This window comes from Mytilinidion resinicola (assembly GCF_010093595.1).
Source record: "Mytilinidion resinicola strain CBS 304.34 unplaced genomic scaffold BDZ99scaffold_6, whole genome shotgun sequence".
Taxonomy (NCBI): Eukaryota; Fungi; Ascomycota; class Dothideomycetes; order Mytilinidiales; family Mytilinidiaceae; genus Mytilinidion; species Mytilinidion resinicola.
The window spans coordinates 1511656-1531405 of record NW_022985442.1 but is presented as its reverse complement, the minus strand read 5'-3'; the positions used below and the strand labels follow the sequence as shown (position 1 = coordinate 1531405).

At 50.7% G+C, this 19750-nt stretch overlaps 7 protein-coding genes across 7 annotated transcripts in view; 4 read left to right on the top strand and 3 right to left on the bottom strand.

Moving 5' to 3' along the window:
- Positions 1-549: 549 nt before the first annotated feature.
- Positions 550-4989, bottom strand: BDZ99DRAFT_518381 (uncharacterized protein; the record flags this gene model as incomplete). The annotated part of the gene is made up of 12 exons (XM_033725286.1): positions 550-573; positions 627-722; positions 772-922; positions 975-1160; positions 1223-2183; positions 2235-2428; positions 2474-2504; positions 2556-2893; positions 2944-3494; positions 3670-4401; positions 4460-4510; positions 4876-4989. The coding sequence occupies 12 exons, from the start codon at positions 4987-4989 to the stop codon at positions 550-552; spliced, it is 3429 nt and encodes a 1142-aa protein (XP_033579517.1).
- BDZ99DRAFT_413355 (uncharacterized protein) lies at positions 4820-7321 on the top strand (the record flags this gene model as incomplete). Its single annotated transcript, XM_033716693.1, has 7 exons — positions 4820-5122; positions 5174-5197; positions 5290-5482; positions 5532-6509; positions 6575-6683; positions 6738-6995; positions 7070-7321. Coding segments are annotated over exons 1-7 (1908 nt in total), but the record flags the coding sequence as incomplete, so codon positions are not given.
- A 1373-nt stretch (positions 7322-8694) lies between these two features.
- BDZ99DRAFT_269212 (uncharacterized protein) lies at positions 8695-10442 on the top strand. The gene is made up of 3 exons (XM_033713874.1): positions 8695-9110; positions 9207-10282; positions 10335-10442. Exons 1-2 carry the CDS (start codon positions 8809-8811, stop codon positions 10000-10002), a joined length of 1098 nt encoding a protein of 365 aa, XP_033579515.1. The 5' UTR covers positions 8695-8808; the 3' UTR covers positions 10003-10282; positions 10335-10442.
- A 507-nt stretch (positions 10443-10949) lies between these two features.
- On the bottom strand, positions 10950-15541 carry BDZ99DRAFT_507755 (uncharacterized protein). The gene is made up of 7 exons (XM_033724273.1): positions 14651-15541; positions 14536-14597; positions 13800-14502; positions 13633-13749; positions 12262-13593; positions 11539-12165; positions 10950-11498 (listed from the first exon to the last, which is right to left on the bottom strand). Exons 1-7 carry the CDS (start codon positions 15101-15103, stop codon positions 11184-11186), a joined length of 3609 nt encoding a protein of 1202 aa, XP_033579514.1. The 5' UTR covers positions 15104-15541; the 3' UTR covers positions 10950-11183.
- A 463-nt stretch (positions 15542-16004) lies between these two features.
- BDZ99DRAFT_353586 (uncharacterized protein) lies at positions 16005-17723 on the top strand (the record flags this gene model as incomplete). The annotated part of the gene is made up of 3 exons (XM_033714564.1): positions 16005-16463; positions 16656-16841; positions 17586-17723. Coding segments are annotated over 3 exons (783 nt in total), but the record flags the coding sequence as incomplete, so codon positions are not given.
- Positions 17724-18250: 527 nt separating this feature from the next.
- BDZ99DRAFT_461216 (uncharacterized protein) lies at positions 18251-19468 on the top strand. The gene has a single exon (XM_033719570.1). It carries the CDS (start codon positions 18714-18716, stop codon positions 19119-19121), a length of 408 nt encoding a protein of 135 aa, XP_033579512.1. The 5' UTR covers positions 18251-18713; the 3' UTR covers positions 19122-19468.
- BDZ99DRAFT_558645 (HET-domain-containing protein) overlaps positions 19290-19750 on the bottom strand; it is a gene marked incomplete at its 5' end in the record, with an annotated part of 4752 nt that continues 4291 nt past the window's right edge. Inside the window, one exon of the mRNA XM_033727241.1 lies at positions 19290-19750. This exon is cut by the window's right edge and continues 24 nt beyond it. Coding sequence (XP_033579511.1) covers positions 19459-19750 — 292 coding nt within the window. The 3' untranslated portion in view covers positions 19290-19458.

The window sequence follows — 19750 nt, the reverse complement described above, 5'->3', positions numbered from 1 at the left end:
GATGAGGCGAGGCTCTGCCGACAGCGGAGTTCACTTCACGCACGGGCCCTTTGGGCCTCTACCTACATAATCATGAAACATTTGGGTTGGGCTCAGTCTTCCCTTTCATGCGATAGCCTGTAGCTATATTTTCCAATGGAGGACATTCCAGTGATATCGTGATAGGACGCCCTGCAAAGCTTTGCATGCATAATGTATGAGTTGGACGTGAGGCATACTTCAATCTTGATACATCGGCGGGTGCTAGTAAATGCCAATCAGTTCGGCGGCTTGCATGTATGCTTGACAGAATGTAGAAAGGATACAGGCACAGATTTCACACGTCATGAAAAGCCCAAAACACCTGGTACATGGTACAACAGCATGCGTAGAAGCGCCCTTTCTAGAAATGACGAAGGAGCTTTGCCTAGTGGTCGTATGGCATTTGATAAGACTGTACATATGGAAAGCCCCCCGCAGCAAGCAAAGGTGTCTAAGGTGCAGACGTCTTAGATTTGGCCTGACTAGTCGAGCATGTGGCCAACCTGCATTCGACTGGCAAAGCTCGCATTATTTGAGCAAAGATTGAAGATACTGACGCCACTTAGAGAGGAAAACACACAAGAAACATAGATATTAGAACTCACCTGAAGCCTTCCAATCGCATTTCCCGCCTGGTACGGTTTCTCGGAAAGCAAGAGCTCCGCCAGTTCCTTTTTCTTGTGCTGTATATCCATCACACACTACGACTCGTTAGGCAACATCGCCAAATCTAGGAATGGGCTACTGAACCTGCTCGAAAGAACCCTCCATAACGAATCGGACAGTCGTCACATCCTTCATCTGGCCCATCCGGTGGATGCGAGCGAGGGCCTGTTCTTCAACCGTTGGGTTCCACTGCGGCTCCATGATATAAGCGCGGGAAGCTGCAGTTATATCAAGACTGGGGACCGTTAGTAGTTTTCCTTGTACTCTTGTATTCGATTCATACCTACCCGACTGCTGCGCAGGTGATGGTCATGAGAATGACAGTAATGCTGGGATCGTGTCTGAAATTCTCCAAGACTAGGTGTCGACATTCGGGTGAGAGCTTTCCGTCGAATCTAACGTACTGAATGCTAGCGGTTTCAAGCCCTCGTTCGATCAAATTTAGGGTCGATGCCCAGTATGGAAATACCACGCTATTTGTGTCAGCCTACGTAGTCTGAAGATGTTTCGGGTTGGATCTCATGGCAATACATACCTCTTCACGTCTTGAGAAAGACTTTGCAAGTCCGTTACAAGCGCTCTAACTTTCGTCGGGAGATCTTCTTGAGGTGGCTCATAAGCCGTGTTAGAAGGCGTTGATCGGCCAGAAGAGCCATTTGCAGATAGACTCAGAGACGCAGATAGACTCAGAGACACAGGTACCATGTGACAAGACGGGTTATGGCCGCATACAGATGCTGATGTCTGACGAGAAAGCTCCGAATGTTGCTGAACACAATTGGAACATATCACTTTAAGACAGCGAGACAGGTGAGCACCATAGGGAGCACTCAATCTCAAAGTCATGAAGTCCGTCTCCATGCTCTCATTTGTTTCGATGTCTAAGCCACAACGAGCACATGAGGCTTCTCCAACAGCTGTCAAGGATTCAAAAGCCTTTTGGGCCGTCGCAGCGTTCCAGTCGGGTCCTTCTCCAATCATGGCTTTGTTCGGCTTCTGAATCAAAGCAGACTGCCGATGGACTCCAAGATTGCATATTAAGCGGAGATCGTTGATCTGCTGTAAAACGTTAAGGTAGGTCGTTTGAGAGGTCATAGCTCCATGAGATGGTAGGGCATCCTGAAGCGCACGTACGACCTTCGTTCTAGATGCCTCATAAAACGAATGCTCCGAGCTGCTGAATCTCAATAGAGAAACTTTGTTTGATCGAGAGGGCAGATCGATGGTCCTTTTCGACCGACGCAGGAGAGTGTACCGAAGTAGAAGCTTAAGACGTTCGAGAGCCACAGTAGGTTGTCCCGATTTCCACGTTTCGATGAAGTCCGAATTGAAACATGCTGGATCATCATAGGGGTAGACGCGTAGAAGCTGCAACAAAGCTGCGATGTCCGTGAGCCGATTTTGAAGAGGAGTTCCGGTCACAGCCCATCGCGAAATCGCGATGATTGAAGATACAGCTTTGAAGGTATTGGTACTGTTGTCTCGTACGTAATGCGCTATGAAGATCAGCAAGAGAAAGAAGAAAGCGGGGTCATCAAGTTGTCTACCTTCATCTAGCACAAGTCGCTTCCAACGAGTTGAAAGTAGTAGGCTCTTCTCCGAGCTTACTCCCTTCCTCCATTCGGATTCGATAGTTTGATAGGTTGTAATTATGACGTTAGATCTTTGCAATTGGAGGAGCTCGGTGATGCGATTGGGACCATGATGCCGCCGGACAACAAGTACTCCTTGTTTACAGTGTCTGGAAGGTCAGCAACTATGCAAGGAGGATGCTGCGTTCTCATACCTCTGAAACTGTTCTTCCCACATGGGTATTACTATGAAGCGTTAATGAGTATTGCAATGTATGAGAAAAGTAGGCCACTTACGAGGGAGTGGTACTACAAGCAGTGTTGCGTCCGTCGTGTTCTGAGCATCGGACAAAGATGCTGAGCCGTCCAAGTCCCCAAGCCGTCCTCTCTGCGACGCCAGAACGTCATTGACAATGAGCGATATAACAGTCAAATACTTTCCAAGGCCCATTGGATCTGCAAGGATACCACCGGAAAATTGGGGAGGTGGATATGCTTGAGCTCTACCAGTGATGTTATTTTTGTAAACTGTTGACATGACTGAAGTTTCCTGGCTCCAGACGTCTTTGCGTGCGTCTTTTAGGGACCGACCTAGCTCTCGACAAATCATGAAATGTAAAGCTTGTTTCTGGTGTCTAGTGGAATGTCAAATCAGTTCTTCTAGCATGGTGTCCATATTGCTTACTGTAGTAAAGTTGTTTCGAGCTGTAGCGGCGACTCCGTCTCGGGCAAGTCTGTTGGAGCGTTCAGAGCTTCAAGGAGGTCGTTTTCATCATCAGCGTCAGTCAATTGTATCTGAGGCTGTGTTGTTTGGAAATCGAATGTCATCGGGCCATCATCGTCTAAGCTAGACAAACGATGGGGGTTGCGATACCGAACATTCCGGTGACATCCAATTGGGTCTTGCAAGTAGACATTGCAAGCTTGCAAGAACTCGCCAACTTGGTCTGACAGGCTTGCTGGGCCGTAGATAATTGTATTCAGGGACCGTCGGACTACTCTTTTGACTGTATGTTTCGTAGACGTTCCCGATTGGACCGAAATGGCTAGTTCTAGGTCGATCTGTTCGTCCTTCGAAAGGGTTTGGAGAATCTGCGCTTCGCGAGGGTCTAAAAAGCCTTCGACGGAATGGTTTTCCAGCAGGTAGGGATGTCCAGCAATGGAAATCCCGACTGGAATGTAGGAGAAAGTATTTGGCAACGCGGTCGAAGGAAAAGTGGCCTCGAAACCTGAGATCTTTTGGGCGTTATTAGCTAAATCTAACACAATGTGGTCGTCGTTCAGCCCAGGGCCTCACAGTGCACAAACCCGACCCTCTGCATTTAATAGTATGCAGATTGATGGATAGCCCCAGAGTAGAGAATGACGGGAATGAACTGAGACGTAGGAGAATAGGAAAATAGTCTCTCACCATGCCATAGCAAATGTCATTGTCTACATTTCGGACGTTAGGCTGCAATAACAGTGGTGTTTCAAGCTTCTCAGCAAAAATGACAGATGGATCTACGGGACCTGGGGATAGAATAAAACTATCAGGAGCGTGTGATGAGGTTCCTGGGTACACTGCGGGCCAATTGGCAGTGCCTGTAGAAGGAACTTGTACCCCATGGTCATGATTGATAGGCGTTTGTATCTGACGCGCTCTAGAAGACGGACGCTGCGATGTAATCAGGGACGCAGACCCAAGATCTTCTAGAACGGAGCATGACCCCGCGCTCATTCCATCATCATCCAGAGGATTGTTTAGGGGATTGTTTCTTCTTCCGGGCACAGTGACATGATTGTTGAAGCCTAAAAGAGAGTGGTCGTATTCTAAGCTGCAAGACCATGTAGAATCAAAGGTCACCGAAGAGTTGACTAAGGCAGATGCAGTTCCATGATAGCCACGCTGGTCTACACTTCTTTGTGCCCATGATTGTATATCTTGACCTCCTGATTCACGCTCACAGAGATCATTGCCGTCCAACCGACGGCGCTTGGGATGGGGTTGCGAATGCTCGTCGAGAGAGAAATTCTGGTTGGTGTAAGAGGCGTCAGAGAACTGCCAGAGCAATGTATCGTTCGCATGGCGAATAGGAAGTGTGTGTTCGGTTGGCAGATTTGCTTGAGCAGCGGGATATAGACTCATCGTTCGATTGTGTGCCTGTCTTCGATGCTCAGTCAGTGCGTTCTAATAAATATGCCCGGGGAATTCGACAAACCATGGCCCTCGTAACCCACGAGTCGAACTGCTTCCCATCTTTGTTGTCCGCCTAAGTAATGGTCAGTCAGCCAAACTCTTCGTGTTCTTTGCACACGGAAGCCATGAGGCTGAGGCTTCGAGCTGCGCCAACAAGCGAGTGCCACCTGCATGAAACCCGCGTCTGCCTTGCCTGCAGATGGACATGGCCTCCGTGGCGAAGCATGCTCGAAAAACCTCACAAGACACAGCTTGGGAGTCAGCTTAAGAGAACATACGTGCTCCTTTATTTGCGTCTTCAAGCTATTCCGTCTTACCTAGAGGCCGGGTGACCTCCTTCCATGCCCGCGGCGATGGCCTCAAATGCGGCGTCGGCGATGGCAAGCTCGGTCCATCCAGCTGCTCTCAACCATCACTCGCACGACAAGCTCGACATACCTTCCAATCAGCATTCCAAAGTTTCGAAAGCACAGTCAAGAAACTGTCTGCTGATGATGCATACCTCTTCAGGATTACTGGTCTGCAGGATGTGCGAGATGCAGCAAAAGACATCGAGAGGCAACTTGCGGCTAGGCAGTGCCTTCGTAACATGAAGCGGATACAGCCCTTGCTAGATGGGCTCGAAAGATATTCTAAAGTCGTTGAAGTCTTATGCAATGGTACCCCTTATTTGCCTTGGATATGGGTACGGAACTCCTCGCCGTGTCAAGTAAAAAGTTAACCGTTTGATGTCCAGGCGCCCATCAAACTCATGCTACAGGTACAGCATTCATCTTCATACCTTCTTGATTTTGTCATTACGGATCTCAATTATGCAATCATTCTTTGTTTCTCACTAATCGACGGCCCCAGTTGGCATCTGATTTCACTACAGCGTTTGAAAGACTCATTTCCGCATATTCCCAGATTGCAGAGAATCTATCTCGTTTCGATCGCTTAAGCCAAGCTTTTGGAGGGAATCCTGAATTCCAGCAGGTACTCGCCGTAGTTTACGCAGATATCTTGGAGTTCCATCGTCGTGCCTATAAGTTCTTCCGAAAACCTTGTACGCAGAGTACCCTTTGGACCGCAACAAGAAGCTAATAACTACTTAGCATGGAAATGCTTCTTTCTTTCATCATGGGGAAGATTCGATAACCGCTTCAAATACATACTTGAAAGCCTTGCGCGACATTCAGACTTGGTCGATCGGGAGGCTAATGCACTATCAATCGCAGAAGCGAGAGAGTGGAGAGAACGGACGACTCGAGAAGCGAAAAAGCGAGAGACTGAAATGGCCGCGGCTCAGTATCGGCACGTTCTGAGCTGGCTTGGAGATCGAACCGCCGACCAAGATGCACAAGATGAACAGGACAACCGGCTTGATCAACTCTTGGGTTCCTGCTACCCAAATACGGCTGAGTGGATCCTAACTAGATCACCCGTGAAGAACTGGCTCAGAACACAAGGGAACAAGCCCACACTGTGGCTCAAAGGAAAGCCGGGCTCTGGTAAGAGTGTGCTTTGCTCTAAGCTGATCCAATTCCTCCGAAAAGACGGTCAATCTAGCGTTCTCTTTTATTTCTGTAGCTACGCGAGCGCTACGTCCAAACAATCGACTAGGATACTAAAGTCCTTTGCTATTCAAATATTGCGCCGGCATCAAAACCTCTCATCTTACGTGTATGATGAGTATGTTCTCTCGGGCCAAACACCGTCCATGCAGGCGCTCAAAAGTCTACTGCCAAATCTACTTTCCTCAATTCGGGGCCCTCGGATGGTTATTGATGGACTAGACGAATGCCTGGACTCGGAACAAAAGGAAGTCTTGAAAGATATTTTGGCATTCTCATCGAATGTTGCGTACGGATCTTGTCCAGTGCTTATTGTCAGTAGAGACGTTAGGCATATTAACGCAATGCTGTCAAAAAAACCCTCGCTTTCCCTAAACAATGAGGAAAGTGCCGTCAATGCTGCCATTGGCTCCTTTACCAAACAACGGCTCTTGGAGATGCAAACTAGGTTTCAGGAACTTGACATAGATAGGAGCACCATGGAAGATTTCGAAAAACAAATTGTAGACAAAGCTAAAGGTAACGAGCCCTCTCTAATACCATGAGAAGTATCAAAAATGGAAATTGCTAACACGCCACAACAGGCATGTTCCTTTGGGTTCGACTTGTCCTTGATATTTTGGAAGATGATGTATATAACGCAAACGAGCTAAAGACAGCAATCGATGCACTTCCAGCGGGCCTGACAGAGTTGTAAGGCTAACCTTGATATTCTCGATCTCGGCTCGATGTTAATCGATCGCCTAGTTACGAACGAATCATACTCCTAGTGAAACGCTTTAGTCCTCAAAATTACGACAAGGCTGTTCGAATCCTTGAATGGATTACCTTTGCAAAGCGCGCCCCAAAGAAGTTCGAAGTCCAAGATGCTGTAGCACTCACCGCAAATAATAATATTCTAAGCGAGGATACGAAATTGCCAGAAACAGTCCTGCATCTTTGCAGACCCCTCGTTGAAGACGGACCAGATAACACAATCGTATTTGTTCACTTCACGGTTTATGAGTAAGTGTATTCTACTAGCTTCGTGCCTATTCTACTAGCTTCGTGCCTATTCTTGCGCTTCTAACTATGCGAAGATACTTTCTGCATGAATCGAGTGGGCCATTTTTGCACAGAGAGAGCGCGGAGTATAATTTGACGCTCTCCTGCGTCACTTACATGCTCCAAGGAATGAGTTTGATCAATTCTCGCCTGTCCGAGGAAGAGCGTACCGTAAATGTCGGCAAAGGGTTTCATGGCTTGCATCTATACGCTGTCGAATACTGGCTGGAGCACCTTCTTGATTATGCCCAAGCTCGACAAGTCATGCGCGTCTCAGATCCAGCCATGCTATTTAAGAAAATTTGCAGTCTGACTGCTCTCCATCGAAGATACCAAAGCCGTGTATTGGGCGTCCAATCGTCTTCGTCGGACTATACGTCATTCAGTTTGGATGCCGAAGACGACGCGCGTCTGTCTCTTCTGAAGTCACAGCCCGAGACTTTCGAAATGGTTCGCCAGTTGCTCCAATTTCGACGCCGTTCACAGCTCGAATCCGAGGATGGCAGAGACGGTATGTCCGAAAGCCGAATCAATTAGCTATTCGCACGTGATCATTACTGATTCATGTCTTCAAGGTCATGCAGCGATGTCTATGAAAGACCCGACACCTTTCAGTAACACCCTCCACAGCTATCAAAGGAGAGTTCAGCTTTTACTCAGCTCCACGACATTCCCTGGTCTCACTCCAGCTCAGCTCACATCCTTCAAAGCAACGTATAGCTCGACAGCTTTTACTTGTCGAATTTCTGGCTGCGTTCAATCCACAACTGGATTTACAAGCGATGAGCTCCGACTACAACATGAACGAACCCATGCTCCACGACTTGCTTGTAGTGACTCGAACTGCAACTATGGTCTAACGTTCGCTTCGTTGAAAGCTCTTCAACGACACATAAGGAAGAACCACGAGGTTATCGCACCTGCGATTCCACCGAGTATCCGTCGAACGGCTAGGGCGATATCGCCCCTGAGAGATGGACCAGCAGGACAACTAATGTCAAGCCCAAATTTACAGCCTACTGCCACAGGCTTAGAAAACTGGACACACGGTCTTGGAAGCCTACTGGAGCCATCTCCCCAGCAAAAGCCACAGGCTCACGTGCCTCCGGAAAGCCCACAGAACCAGACGCCCATCAACCCAAACGCAATCAATCCCCAGGTCGCTGCCCGCCTAGTCCAGCAGGTCCAAGATAAGGCTGCTGCAGCAGCTAACGGTCCATCGATGACACAACAACAAAGGGCTTCTCTGTTACCACCGAATCTACCGCCTCAGGCTAGACAGCACATGATGGCTCTACCTGATGACCAGTTTCGTTCGGCCCTCACCAAGATGGGCTTGAGTCGGCCGAAGAGTCCGACACAAAACACTACGTATTCTAAAAATCCCCCCTCTATGGCCCCTGCACTGGCCAGTTCATCATATTCCGCTGTTGCGGATGGTGGAATAAGTGTAGCTCACGTGGCTCCTGCTCAGCTGGCTGTCCCTGGCTATTCACCTCCACCTCCGGAAAATCTTGAACTTACCAATGCATCACAGCGTTACCTGTCATTTCAGAGCGATTCCTCCGTGAATAGGTCAACGGGACCTTCAGATCCTCTCGCGATGCCTATCTCTCGGCATGACAACATGTTCTCGTTTGGAATTGACTCTGACAATGAAGACGATGCGGGTGGTGCATTCCCCGACCGTCATAACAGATCAGCGGGACCTTCAGATCTTCTTACCGCGTTATCTGCACCTTGGACGAACGAGGGCATCTCTCGACATGGAATCATGTTCTCGTTTGGAGCTGAGTCTGACAGTGAAGACGATGAGGGCGGTGCATTCCCCGAACGTAAATCACACGCAAGCCCAGTACTCCCCACGGATGAAGAGCCGTCACCGAAGCTGAAAAATCACGCACAATTAGACTATGAAGCACAGCTGGAACTACTTGAGCAGCAAAACAAGAAGAGGCTGACGATCGCACGACGAGAATCACCCGGGCCCCAAAACCAAGAACAGGAAATTTCTTGGAACCCTCCAATAGGCATTCCCAAGGTACCGTCTGGTTGGGTAGCTCAGTGGGACAATTCGTAAGTCTTTGTTCTCTACTTTCAGCAACAGAAACGGCAATTAGCTACCTTATACCCTCTCCCAGAAGAACTTGCGCTTACACTGTTCCTGAATAGGTCTCGCACGTTCTACTACATCCAACTTTCTACAGGCGCCTCTCAATGGAACATGCCAACCACTGCTGCTCCACCGGATGAGTTGCCCAACAGTCTACAAGCAAATAAGGAATTACGAATCAGTCCCAGCGAAAGCCCGAATGACGGCTCAAGCCAGAATCCAACCCAGAACTCGAACTCCTCGTCCCAAGCTCCGGTCGACCTCCCCGGATTTGATCACTGGGCTAATTGGGATGATTTGACGACAAAATATGGAACGGGCCCCATCACCGATGCCCTTTGGAAAGCTATAGAGGCCCTAAACCTGCTGAGAAGTGATGCTGAAGCCCAGGAACGACCCTTTCTGCCGGACGAACGTATCGTTGTCATAGCCCGTAGGGTGTTGGTCAGCGCACGACTTGAGCGTAAAGTGTATTTCCAGGAACTTATTACACAATTGCCCATGTGCGAGCAAGAGCTCCTCGCTGACCGTGGTGTTGACCCACTGTCTTACGGAGTTGTCCTGGATGTTTTCAGGAGCTACCGAAACTTCCTCGCGAGAGGAAAGTTGTATATCCCGCAGCTTGACCCTCTTGATTACCACCCCGATGCGTTTGAGGCCTGGTTTTTCAGTGACCCTACTCCTACAGCAGCGTCAGCGTCACCACATATATCATCGCATAGTCAGGAAGCACCTCGTAGTCATAATTCTTCGGCTGGCGGTACGCTTAGGGCACACCTCGAATTTGCGGCACAATGGCAGAACGTGCAGCAGAGTTCCACAAAGGCTCACGCAGATAGCCTGGTCCAACAATAGAGTGAAGTCCTCAGCAAATCTATAAGTTATAAGGTACCTTCATCTCTAAATCCAGCTCTTCAGAGCGACACATCCGAGGATGCTTCGCTACCATTGGATCCCTCACATCCCCCAACCATTCTAGCTACACCTAAGACGGATGGCCAACTACCGGATCTTAGCACGTATGAGCATATTATACGCACGCTTTCATTCGGTAAACCCTCAATCTACGGCAGAAGAAGCTCACAAGTACGCTTATGAAAATGAGAAATTTTTTTTCTCACTTTCGAAATCAAAGGTCAGCTTCCATTTTCATGAAACTCCCGTTGTTAACTAAATGATCTACACAGGACGAATACCTCAGATCAATGAGGAACTTGTTGACAGAAGTGAGGTACCTGATGGGGGAGTAATTCTTGAAATCTGGGTCGGACATATTCCAAGTCTTCTAAAATCAAGCAAATTTACCTTAATGATGCACATGGGTCTACCTATCTAGGTACCCTAGCACGCCACGCTGGGTGGGGAAGAGTGGCAGTCTATAGGTACACACTCTCCAAGCTGCTTGTGTACAGTACTAGGCCATAAGTTTGGGCACCCGCATAAACCACTACACGGGTTCTACTCTTGACCGCTCGACACCACCGTAAGGAGTAGCCCAACCAGCATGTAGCCGGCTAGCCAAAAGGCTGGCTAAATCCCACTGCATCGTCATTGGCATCGTGTTCGAAGTTCTGAAAGCCCATAGGGGTACTTCAAACAGTGGTAAGGGAGTGTCCAAGCTTACGTCGCAGGACTGTACACTTGTTTATTACTGTTTAGGATGTTCCAATGCATTTCTGTGCCTGCGTACGCTTCTTTTTTTTTCTTTTTTAGCACCGGTTGAGGTCCTCCAGTATAAGATGTTTAGTCAAGAAATACCAGTATTGGCAAGCCTGATAGCTCTCCGGGCCAACTCAGACGATGTTAAAATGCTAATTGTTATCATCCTGCGTGGCTACAACTCGGGGGTTTTTTTTTCGCTCTCTAATTCCAGTATCTACGGCGCTGGCATCTCTTTAAGGAAGCAAGTTTTACATTTCGCTTGTTTGTCTAGCACGCCGCCTCCAAAATACATCATCTCATTAAGAAGGGCAGCGACTTCTATTCTAGCAAGCCGAAATCCGAACCTTAGCATCATGGAATTTTTGCGTACTCCTTCACGCCTTTACAGGCTCCCTCTTGTGCACCAACACAAAGCCCTCCACCAACTGCGTCTCCGCGGCCGCCTCAACTTTCAAATGATCGTCCACCGGCCTGATCCCCATCGTATCCCACTCAGTATTCACATCTATCCTCGGCTGCAGCCACTGCCATCCGCCATCCGGCCCACCAAGTGTCATCTGCACCGCCGGCCTTTCCTTATCAAGCTCGCTCCTAATAACACGGGTGCCGATCTGCGTCCGGAATTTGTGGTCTACCTCCGGCAGATGCGGCACCAGCAGCGGCCCTACTGCGAAGAAGGCATGCATGTTCTGCATCGCTGCAATCAGTCGTCCAGCGCGGCAGCGCTACTTCGACCAGTGGGAAGAGCGAGCCGGAGTACGTGTGGATCGGGCAGCGCGGGTCGAGGATGGCGCTGATGCATTTGAGCTGGGCGGCGTGCGCGGATGGCATGTCTAGGGTATCGCCGGGGAGGAAGTACGGCTTCGCCTTCAGCGGCTCTGTCAGCGGCTCGAGCTGGGAATCCGCGCCCGTGGGGACCTTCTGGCGCGAAAGGCCGTAGCCCGTTGAGATGGCGCCAATGTTTTCGCGACTGCTGAAGGTCCCGACTAGCCCGTCGAAGGCTGCTGTGTGATTGCCGAGCGCGATAGGGAACTCGTATCCGAGGAGCTCCCGCTCTGGCACGTGCTGGTCTGGGGGCGAGGTGAGCAGCGAAGCATCTTGCAAGGGTGGCGTCGCGAGCTCTATGGAGACGCCGACGTCAGCGAGGCAGAACGGACGACTAAAGGCTGCTGGAAGCATGGATTCAAAATCTGCGCTCGTCGAGCGTACCGAGTCGACGGCCTCAACGAGCATGCAGAAAAGGCTGTCGGTGAAGTAGTAATCCTCCAGCATTCTACTGACGAACTTGGCCAATCGGCCTACCGTTGGATGCAAATGCGATCCAGCAGGACCGAGAGCAGACGCTGTCGTCTTCGACTTCCGGTCGATTAGAATTTCGCAGGTGAAGCCGCCATCGGGGTTGTACACTTGGATAGGGCTGTCTTAGAAGTTCGCCAGTAGCCAGCCCCAGACTGGGTTGTCCCATTCGCCTGCGATGCGCCGAGGGTCGCCATCCTTCTCAGTCGGCATGACGAAGCAAGCAGTAAGGCGAGCGCGCTGGTTAATCCGTGGCGGGATCTGGAAGAATTGGCAGACGTTCGCATCTTCGTCAGCTTTCACCGCCGTGTTAGGGAAGTACTTCTCGCTTTCTCCGTCTAGGACGCCGCATGCCAGGCTGGGAGAGATGCAGGGATACAGCGCGGAGCTGTGTTGACCTGCTTCTGCAGGTTTGATCGCTGAGACGACCTGGCCGAACTTGTCAACGATGATGAGGTTCGTAAATCGCACCTGTCCATGTGTCACCGGCTTGAATGGGCTGAAAGCTGTGTATGTTGGAGGCAGTGGCGTCGTGAAACCATACGGCGCGAGCTCATGAACACCGTCGAGCAGATGCATAGCATGAGCATGAAGACCCAGAGCATTTTGCATCTCGGCGTCTTTTTGATCGGGTCGCGGACTGTTACCGCAGCGCAAGGTCAGTAAGTGGTCAGTAAAGCCACCTAAGGGAGATGAAAAATACTCGAGACGCGCCGCTGCCTCAAGGGCCTTCTCTCTGTCTGCAGCTGTGTCTTTCAGCTCATCGTCAAGCACGTTTTCAGTCTTCTTCGCAAAGAGTTGATCAAGCCGCGATCGCAGCGTCATGCCCGACTGTGGTGTGATGGCCGTCCGGCTATGAATGGTGCGACGGTCGGCGCCAACGGGGGAATCCGCGAGAGCTTTGTGCCCTGCAATCACATATCGCCAGCGACCGCTGAGTTCGTCTGGCTCGAATGACCACATGTTGAACGGGATGTGGTAGTACTCGACCTCCCACTCGATGAACAATGGGAACCAACCTTGCTGTCCTTTCATATCTTCCATTTCGTTGTATGGATTCTCAGGCCACTTGCCATATGGCTCCGTCACCAGTGCGGATATGTACTCATCGAGACCTGCATAACGAGGATTCGGCGGCTTCGGGGTATCCGCGAGTGTTGATACCTGTGATACTAATCGCACAGGCAGAGGGTCCGAGAAATTCTTCGGCCAACCCGACTGTGCGCCAGCAATCAGGATAGTAGGGTCTTGATGCACGCCGAAAGCCCGTCCAGATGCCGCCAAAGCTTGTTTCCCATTCATCAAAGATTTGAGCTGGTCTTTTGTATCGTTGACCAAGCGCCGGTGCTTCTGCTTGGTGACTTCTAAGCTCTGGGCTCTCTGGGCTATTTCTCTGGCTTCACGTTTGATGGCAACTCGTCTTGTGTGGTGTACTGACCTAGGCAATCTGCGCAAACCAACGGCGTTCCACCAGCACCCGAACAAGCTCTGGCAGAGTTAGCGCCTCTCGCGCAAACATGCATCTACATGCATCTGTGCTGCGTTAAGTTTGTCAAGCAGCTTACGATGGGCATCAGTCGGGGCAAGCTCATCGGCCTGAGGGCTAGAAGCATCGGTATGCTTAGGCAGCTTCCATATCGTTCCCTTAGAGAAAGCGCTCCAATCGTTGGACGAGACTTCATCAGCGGCCTGACGCTGAGCATAACGTCATCTCGGCGAACGATCAGCATTATCAACTGGCCAAGCAACTTGTGTACGGCGCTAGTGCTGTCATCTGGTCCGAGCTGGACATGGAGGTAGGCCGCAAGTGCGTCAAGAGCGTGTGTTCCAACCACGACTGGTTGGACTATGTACATCAGCTTTTGCAGATTGACAGACGGAGTTTCCAAATTCCAGCTCTTGCTGTTGAAACGAACATTACGCAAGATTCCGTGGGTAAGCGTGCGCCCGGAAGGACTAGCGGGTGCGCGGAGGAACGATGCAGCACCGGTAGGGTCTGCTACCAGCGATAAAGCGTCCAGTAGCTTCTTGTTTGAGAACTCGGTGCCTTGGGAAAGCTGGTTGACAATCGCAAGAGGATCATCAGATGGATTGGAGTGGTAGCCAAAGACGAGGTAGTCGAAAGTGGCATCTGTGGCACCACCCAAGTCATCAAATACGGAGAACACGCCCATGTTGTAAGGCTGATAGTCGGCAAAAAACTCATTGCCGGACTCGAAGGCGTTGAATGGCCGCCGGTACGTTCTCTGCTTTCCGTCCTGGCTGTTCTCTGCGAATACTGACCGACCCATGAAAGACTTGTACTGGCTTTCGAGAGGCAACTTGGGGTCTATGGCTGGCGAAGTAATGTTTTCAACGTCTGGCGCATCCCGGGCGCCGAGCTCATCATCTTCAATGCTGCGAATGACGTTTCTTTCGACGAGAATTCACTTGGCATCGACGCCTGAGCAGTTCCGTTTTGCCACTATCCATCGGTCTGGTGCTGGACGGAACTACGGACTCGATCAACGATGCATACGGGAATGCGCACGGGGCCAATACGTACTTGAACGTCTCCTCCTTTGTCATCGTGATTCACCGAGTAGCCAGCCCGCACTCGAGCTTGATCATATTGCTTGCGGGACTTGGTATTGGGCTCGGCAGCACTTTTCGTGGCCGTAATACCAGTCCTGTAGAGATGAGGCAGGCACCAGCTGAGATATACGCCGACGCGGTCTTCTCTAGGCTCGACTTTGACCATATCGACAGAGCGAGTGTTCATGTGTGGTGATAGACGGGTGGCCGAGACATCCAGTTGCTCCATGATATCATGCGTTACCTCTCCCTGGGCCGGCCGCAGCGCTGTAAAATTGGGCTGGACGAGAGGAGCAACTTGAAGGTTGCTGAATCTGAAGTCTTCGGAGATGACGAGCGCTTGCAATGCCATGGGTACAATGACGGTCGAAGCTGCGGTCAGCGTGCTAGGCTCTAACATCGTGGGCAGAGTAGTTGAAGCCATTCTTCAGGCTGAGGATATCGTATCCGCAGTTAGATGCAGGATGTGGGAGTGTGAGGGACAATGAATTGCTGAGCTACTGCAATACCTGGACTGAGGATGGACCGAAGTGTAGACTGGCCTGATTTCGCGACGCCCGGATGAAGCGATGCCGCATACCAGCCAGACTGATTTCGTTTGCCATAGGCGGCAAATATGAAGGAGTACTGAGGGGTTGGGATACTAACGCTCGTGTGGTGGTCTGAAGTAGTTATTCGTAGCGTCGCTTAGAGAGAGTGCCTGGCGGGAGTACGGCAACTACTTCGTACAGTAGGTAGCAAAAGCCCGGTAGCGCCACCTCCCATGCAGCGACCACGCAGGTGGCTTTCGATAGTTTTCTTTAGCGCACCTGGGATCGCTCAGTCCGAAGTGCAGAACCTCTATATTTTTGTGAACACGCGTTTGGGTAGGGAATTTCAGATATTTGGAGCAGCTTGAAAGTCCTCGGCTTGGAGTCTTCGCGGCCTCTTTGAAGATTCACATTTGCTTCTCTCTTCCCCAGCCGTCGCCGTCCTCTCTTGTGGCAGTCATGTTATCATCATCAACTAACGCCCGCTACCCAGCCTTTTCCCACCAGCCTCAAGACCGCCTGCTCACGAAACATGTCAGTGCGGACGAACGCCCAGAGCCAGAGCACATCCGCCTTTGGTCTTACCAAGAGCCGGTTCTTCACCTAGGATCGTACACTATTACAGCGAGTCAAGATGTGCAATTACCATCAACCGAGATCAAGCAACTGCCTCCGTCCAAAAAAACCGTTGATGTTCTCCGTCCCAAGTTCAAGCTACTTCATCATGACGACATACACAGCGTCTATCCGCCTCCAGGACATAGCGACTATAGTCAGACGCTTGCTCATGTTGTTTTCGGCCATCCCACTACTCCATGGGAGCGGAATATCAGCACCGGCCCAGCCGGATTCAATCGAATGCCATGGCTGGCCGTCTTGTCATTTACGGAGGACGAACTTATTCTAGACAGTGCCTCTTGTGAGAAAGCACATCTCAGCCAAGTACTCCCGTCAAGGTACGGCGTAGTAACGATGACCGCCAAGGAACTTTTCGACGCACCGTCGGTTGCATCACCGCTGAATCAACAGAACTCGGTTCGAAACTACGAAGATAACGACCCCGTTGACGTTTTGTTGCTCAAGCCGAGCGTCTTCCAGCAACTCTTCTCTGGTGTAGACGAGAAAGGAGATTCAAAGTGGACCGGGACCGCAGACATCGCTCGTTTTGCGATGATGGCACACGTACGCGAGACTCATGGCGGCTTCATGGCTAGTACCGATGCCAGCATTCCACAGCCGCAGTTTTCAGTTGTAGTGAGCCCACGAACTGGTCCCACGGGCGTAGAGCAACCCAAGCGAGTGATTTCACATTTGATTTCCCTCGAAGGGGTGGACAAGATCAACGTAGCCAAAAATGGCAAAGAGCTCGTCGGCTTGGCTTCGCTCTACAGCTGGGACTGGATGTGCATCCCGCATGACCATGGTGATTTTGCGGGTGTCATGCAGGGATTGGGAGGGAACGTTCAGCCATTGAGAATTCCGGATAAGCAGCTTGAGACTCTAAGAGGTGATGCGGCAAAACCAAACGAAATGTGGCTCTTCGAAATGCTTCATGCAGGCTATAGTCTAAAACCCCATACTCTTAAGACCGGGGAATCTTCTACTGCTTTATTCCGAGGACCATTCTTTCCTGTAAGCCCTCCAGACGCCGAAAGTATTCGCCCGTTTCGATCGGACGGTGAGAAGCTGCAGCTCATTGACAAGACCACGGGCCTAATCGACGTTTCTTACAATACAGCTTGGAACCTCGGCCGCTCCTTAGCCATAGGTGATCGGTCCTTCGCTGCAAGTCTACTCCGACTACGCGGTAAAATTCGTGCCACAGCCTTGAAGCGCACAAAAGCAGAGGCACTTGGCGATTCTAAGATGAATGCTGCTGCGTATTTCGAAAACCTCAACGAATCGCTTACTCAACTCGTTGAAGCTCACAGTACGAGCCTACTGGAGACGAAGAGCGCAGCAACGCGATGGTTACGGACGGATGAAGACTGGAAAGATTTGCCTACCGTTCGCCTTGCCCAAGCCATGGAATACGACGTCGAAAAGCTAGCGAATCATATTCACGACGTTGTTGAAGTGCTCTTCGAAATTCCGGCAAAGGACCCTGGAAACGCCGAGGCACCCCCGATTGACCCAGATGCTCTGATTGTGCGTAAATGGGTGCTCGATAAATTTTACCTGGCTACGGTGCCTCTCCACTACCTGGTCCCTGATCCCGACATGCTTCCGCGAGAGACGATCCGCACCTTTTCCGTTGACTCTGCGTGGATTGATTCTCTCATCGACGGAGGTCTTAGTCTCGCCAACCACTATTCCGGTGATGACGATGTCCTGGGCCTCGAGATCAAGAATTGCATCAACTCCTTCCTTAAAAAGCCGCTTGCCAATGGGCCTAATACCGGCACGATTCTCCAGGTACCAAGGTGGGGCTTCTTGTTGCGCAGTACTGCTGTAACAGCATTTTCTGATATGAGAGTCGATGCCAAACGGAGCAATGGCATCAAGGAGGTGCTGTACGTGCAGGTCCTGGCGGATGATATTCTTCTCTGCCTGTTTGACAGCGTCCCTGGCCAGAACGGCTTGGACGAGATCACCATCTCGCAACCCCCTCACCAGCAGAGCTTTGCACTTGGAGATGAACTGTCTCCAGACGAGTTAATCATGATCTATAGACCAGTTCCGACTGATGAGAGCGTGAAGCTAGACGACACAAGATTTCCCAAAGCTGTATGGAAGAAGGGGCTTGGTGGTATGGAAACACTTTATAACTCAAACACAGGCAAGCTGGAGAAAGGGCAGCCCCTTGCTGCGGTGTATGACTGGAATACACGCATGATCCATCCGACCATTCTCGCGCAACAGTATCTCTCGGCCATGGACAAACTCACCGAGAAAGTTTTCACCTGGTCAGACAAGGGAAGCCCTCCGTCTTCGGTGCTCGCGACTCAGTTGAGCAATCCTATCCTCCATCTCACACTTCGCATCAAAGCACTAGAGGCTCACAGCATGATGTGATCATCTTTAGAGAACCATGGCCCACCTGCCGACCTTCGACCGGCGGCAAGATTATATGTCAACTAACGTTTCCGGGCGCTCGAAACCAGTAATCTGGTACCAAAGAAGTCGATAAATCGCGATCGTCCACCCCCTCAAATATCAGAGCTACCCACAGGCCCCCGTTCTCCTCCGCCAGTGGTCAGCGTTCCAGACAGCGCCCTGCGCGCTAATCGCATAACTTCGCAACGGACCGAAGGGCACAAAACACACCATTCTAAGACAGACGACCAATTCCTCGAGCACCCCGTGTACGAGCCATGTCCCCGCTTCGACTGGCCGACCATCTCCTGCTTCCGCATCGATGAATCCCGTACTAAAGACGAAGAGCTCATCCGCTATTCCGACCCCAGGCCTGTGGATATCGTATTCGCGCTACGCGGCTCCACGGATGCGCAAGCCATGCCCTCAAGACTGCCAAACTTGCTCGAAGTACACATACCCGTAATCATGGCAAAGAGCACCACTGGCTCTAGGATACGGGGACTCTTCACCATTCCCGGCACCCCAGCAGCACCCATACTGCCGACAGTTGAAGGACTCGGGCGCGGTGCGCGGTGGATATACAGCGTGAAGCTTGTGATGGGGAAGCTCTACGAAATAGACTCTCAGCAGGCGGGCCTAGGACAGAAAGTCCCTACGTCAGGATCACCAATGCCGCTTCTCGTTATCAGATTGACGTCGCGTCTAAGCGAGGCGAAACTGAGCGAGGTGGGACGTGAATTAGACGCCTCATTTTTGCTAAAGGGATGTTGCCTTTGCCCGGCTGGCTTGACGCCAGGTTTGAGAACGTATCAAGTCTATAATTTATGGTGGTCGTTGCCAAGTATGACGGGGTACGTGAGCACACTCGTCTAGTCTAGATATCAGCTTTAATAATTGTGGGCAAAGAAGTGTCATATTGCAAGAATAATGATAGAATGTCTGGAACTCGCTACACCACTTAAGAGCACGCTCCAAGTTGGTACATTAGGCATACTTGCAACACCAAAGTACCTCGATTGTATACAGACAATACACCATTTTAGAGAAAATCCCGCTGAGAGTCCTGCTAAGCTTTTTTGGGCGGTTCAGCCCGGAGGAGAACGATAATCATCGCGGTGTAATTTACATACAGTGGCTGTAAGGCCTATAGCCGGGCTCCTGCAGGCGCTTAGAAAGTATAAAATCCAACAATGGGCTACATGCCATATAACTAGAAAATTCTAAGCAAAACTACACGACCAGATGAAAGCCCTAGACAAGTTATGTCCTTATACACAGCTGTGGATGTTGATCGATACTCAGACGGAAGCCACAGGAAGCGTTGCTGGTTGCGCAGTATCCACTGATCCTGCGCTAGAACGTGGGGGGACTGCTTCTGCTGCGTAGAAGGCGACGTGGCAACTAAAGGCAGAGACAGAAGGATATCGCCTTTATTAGTGTGAAGTACCTGCCCGTCTGGCGAGAAGGCCACCGCCGTGATATAGGAGGAATGGCCCTCCAGC

Bases quoted from the DNA above. Each gene is read 5' to 3' on its own strand.
- BDZ99DRAFT_461216 (XM_033719570.1), top strand. From the start codon at position 18,714: ATGGCAAAGAGCACCACTGGCTCTAGGATACGGGGACTCTTCACCATT.
- BDZ99DRAFT_269212 (XM_033713874.1), top strand. From the start codon at position 8,809: ATGTTCTCGTTTGGAGCTGAGTCTGACAGTGAAGACGATGAGGGCGGT. The intron at 9,111-9,206 runs GTAAGTCTTTGT...GTTCCTGAATAG, and splicing joins GTAGCTCAGTGGGACAATTC to GTCTCGCACGTTCTACTACA.
- BDZ99DRAFT_507755 (XM_033724273.1), bottom strand. From the start codon at position 15,103: ATGGCTTCAACTACTCTGCCCACGATGTTAGAGCCTAGCACGCTGACC. The intron at 13,594-13,632 runs GTAGATGCATGT...TAACTCTGCCAG, and splicing joins TTAACGCAGCACAGATGCAT to AGCTTGTTCGGGTGCTGGTG. The intron at 11,499-11,538 runs GTAGCGCTGCCG...GCAGCGATGCAG, and splicing joins CGCTCTTCCCACTGGTCGAA to AACATGCATGCCTTCTTCGC.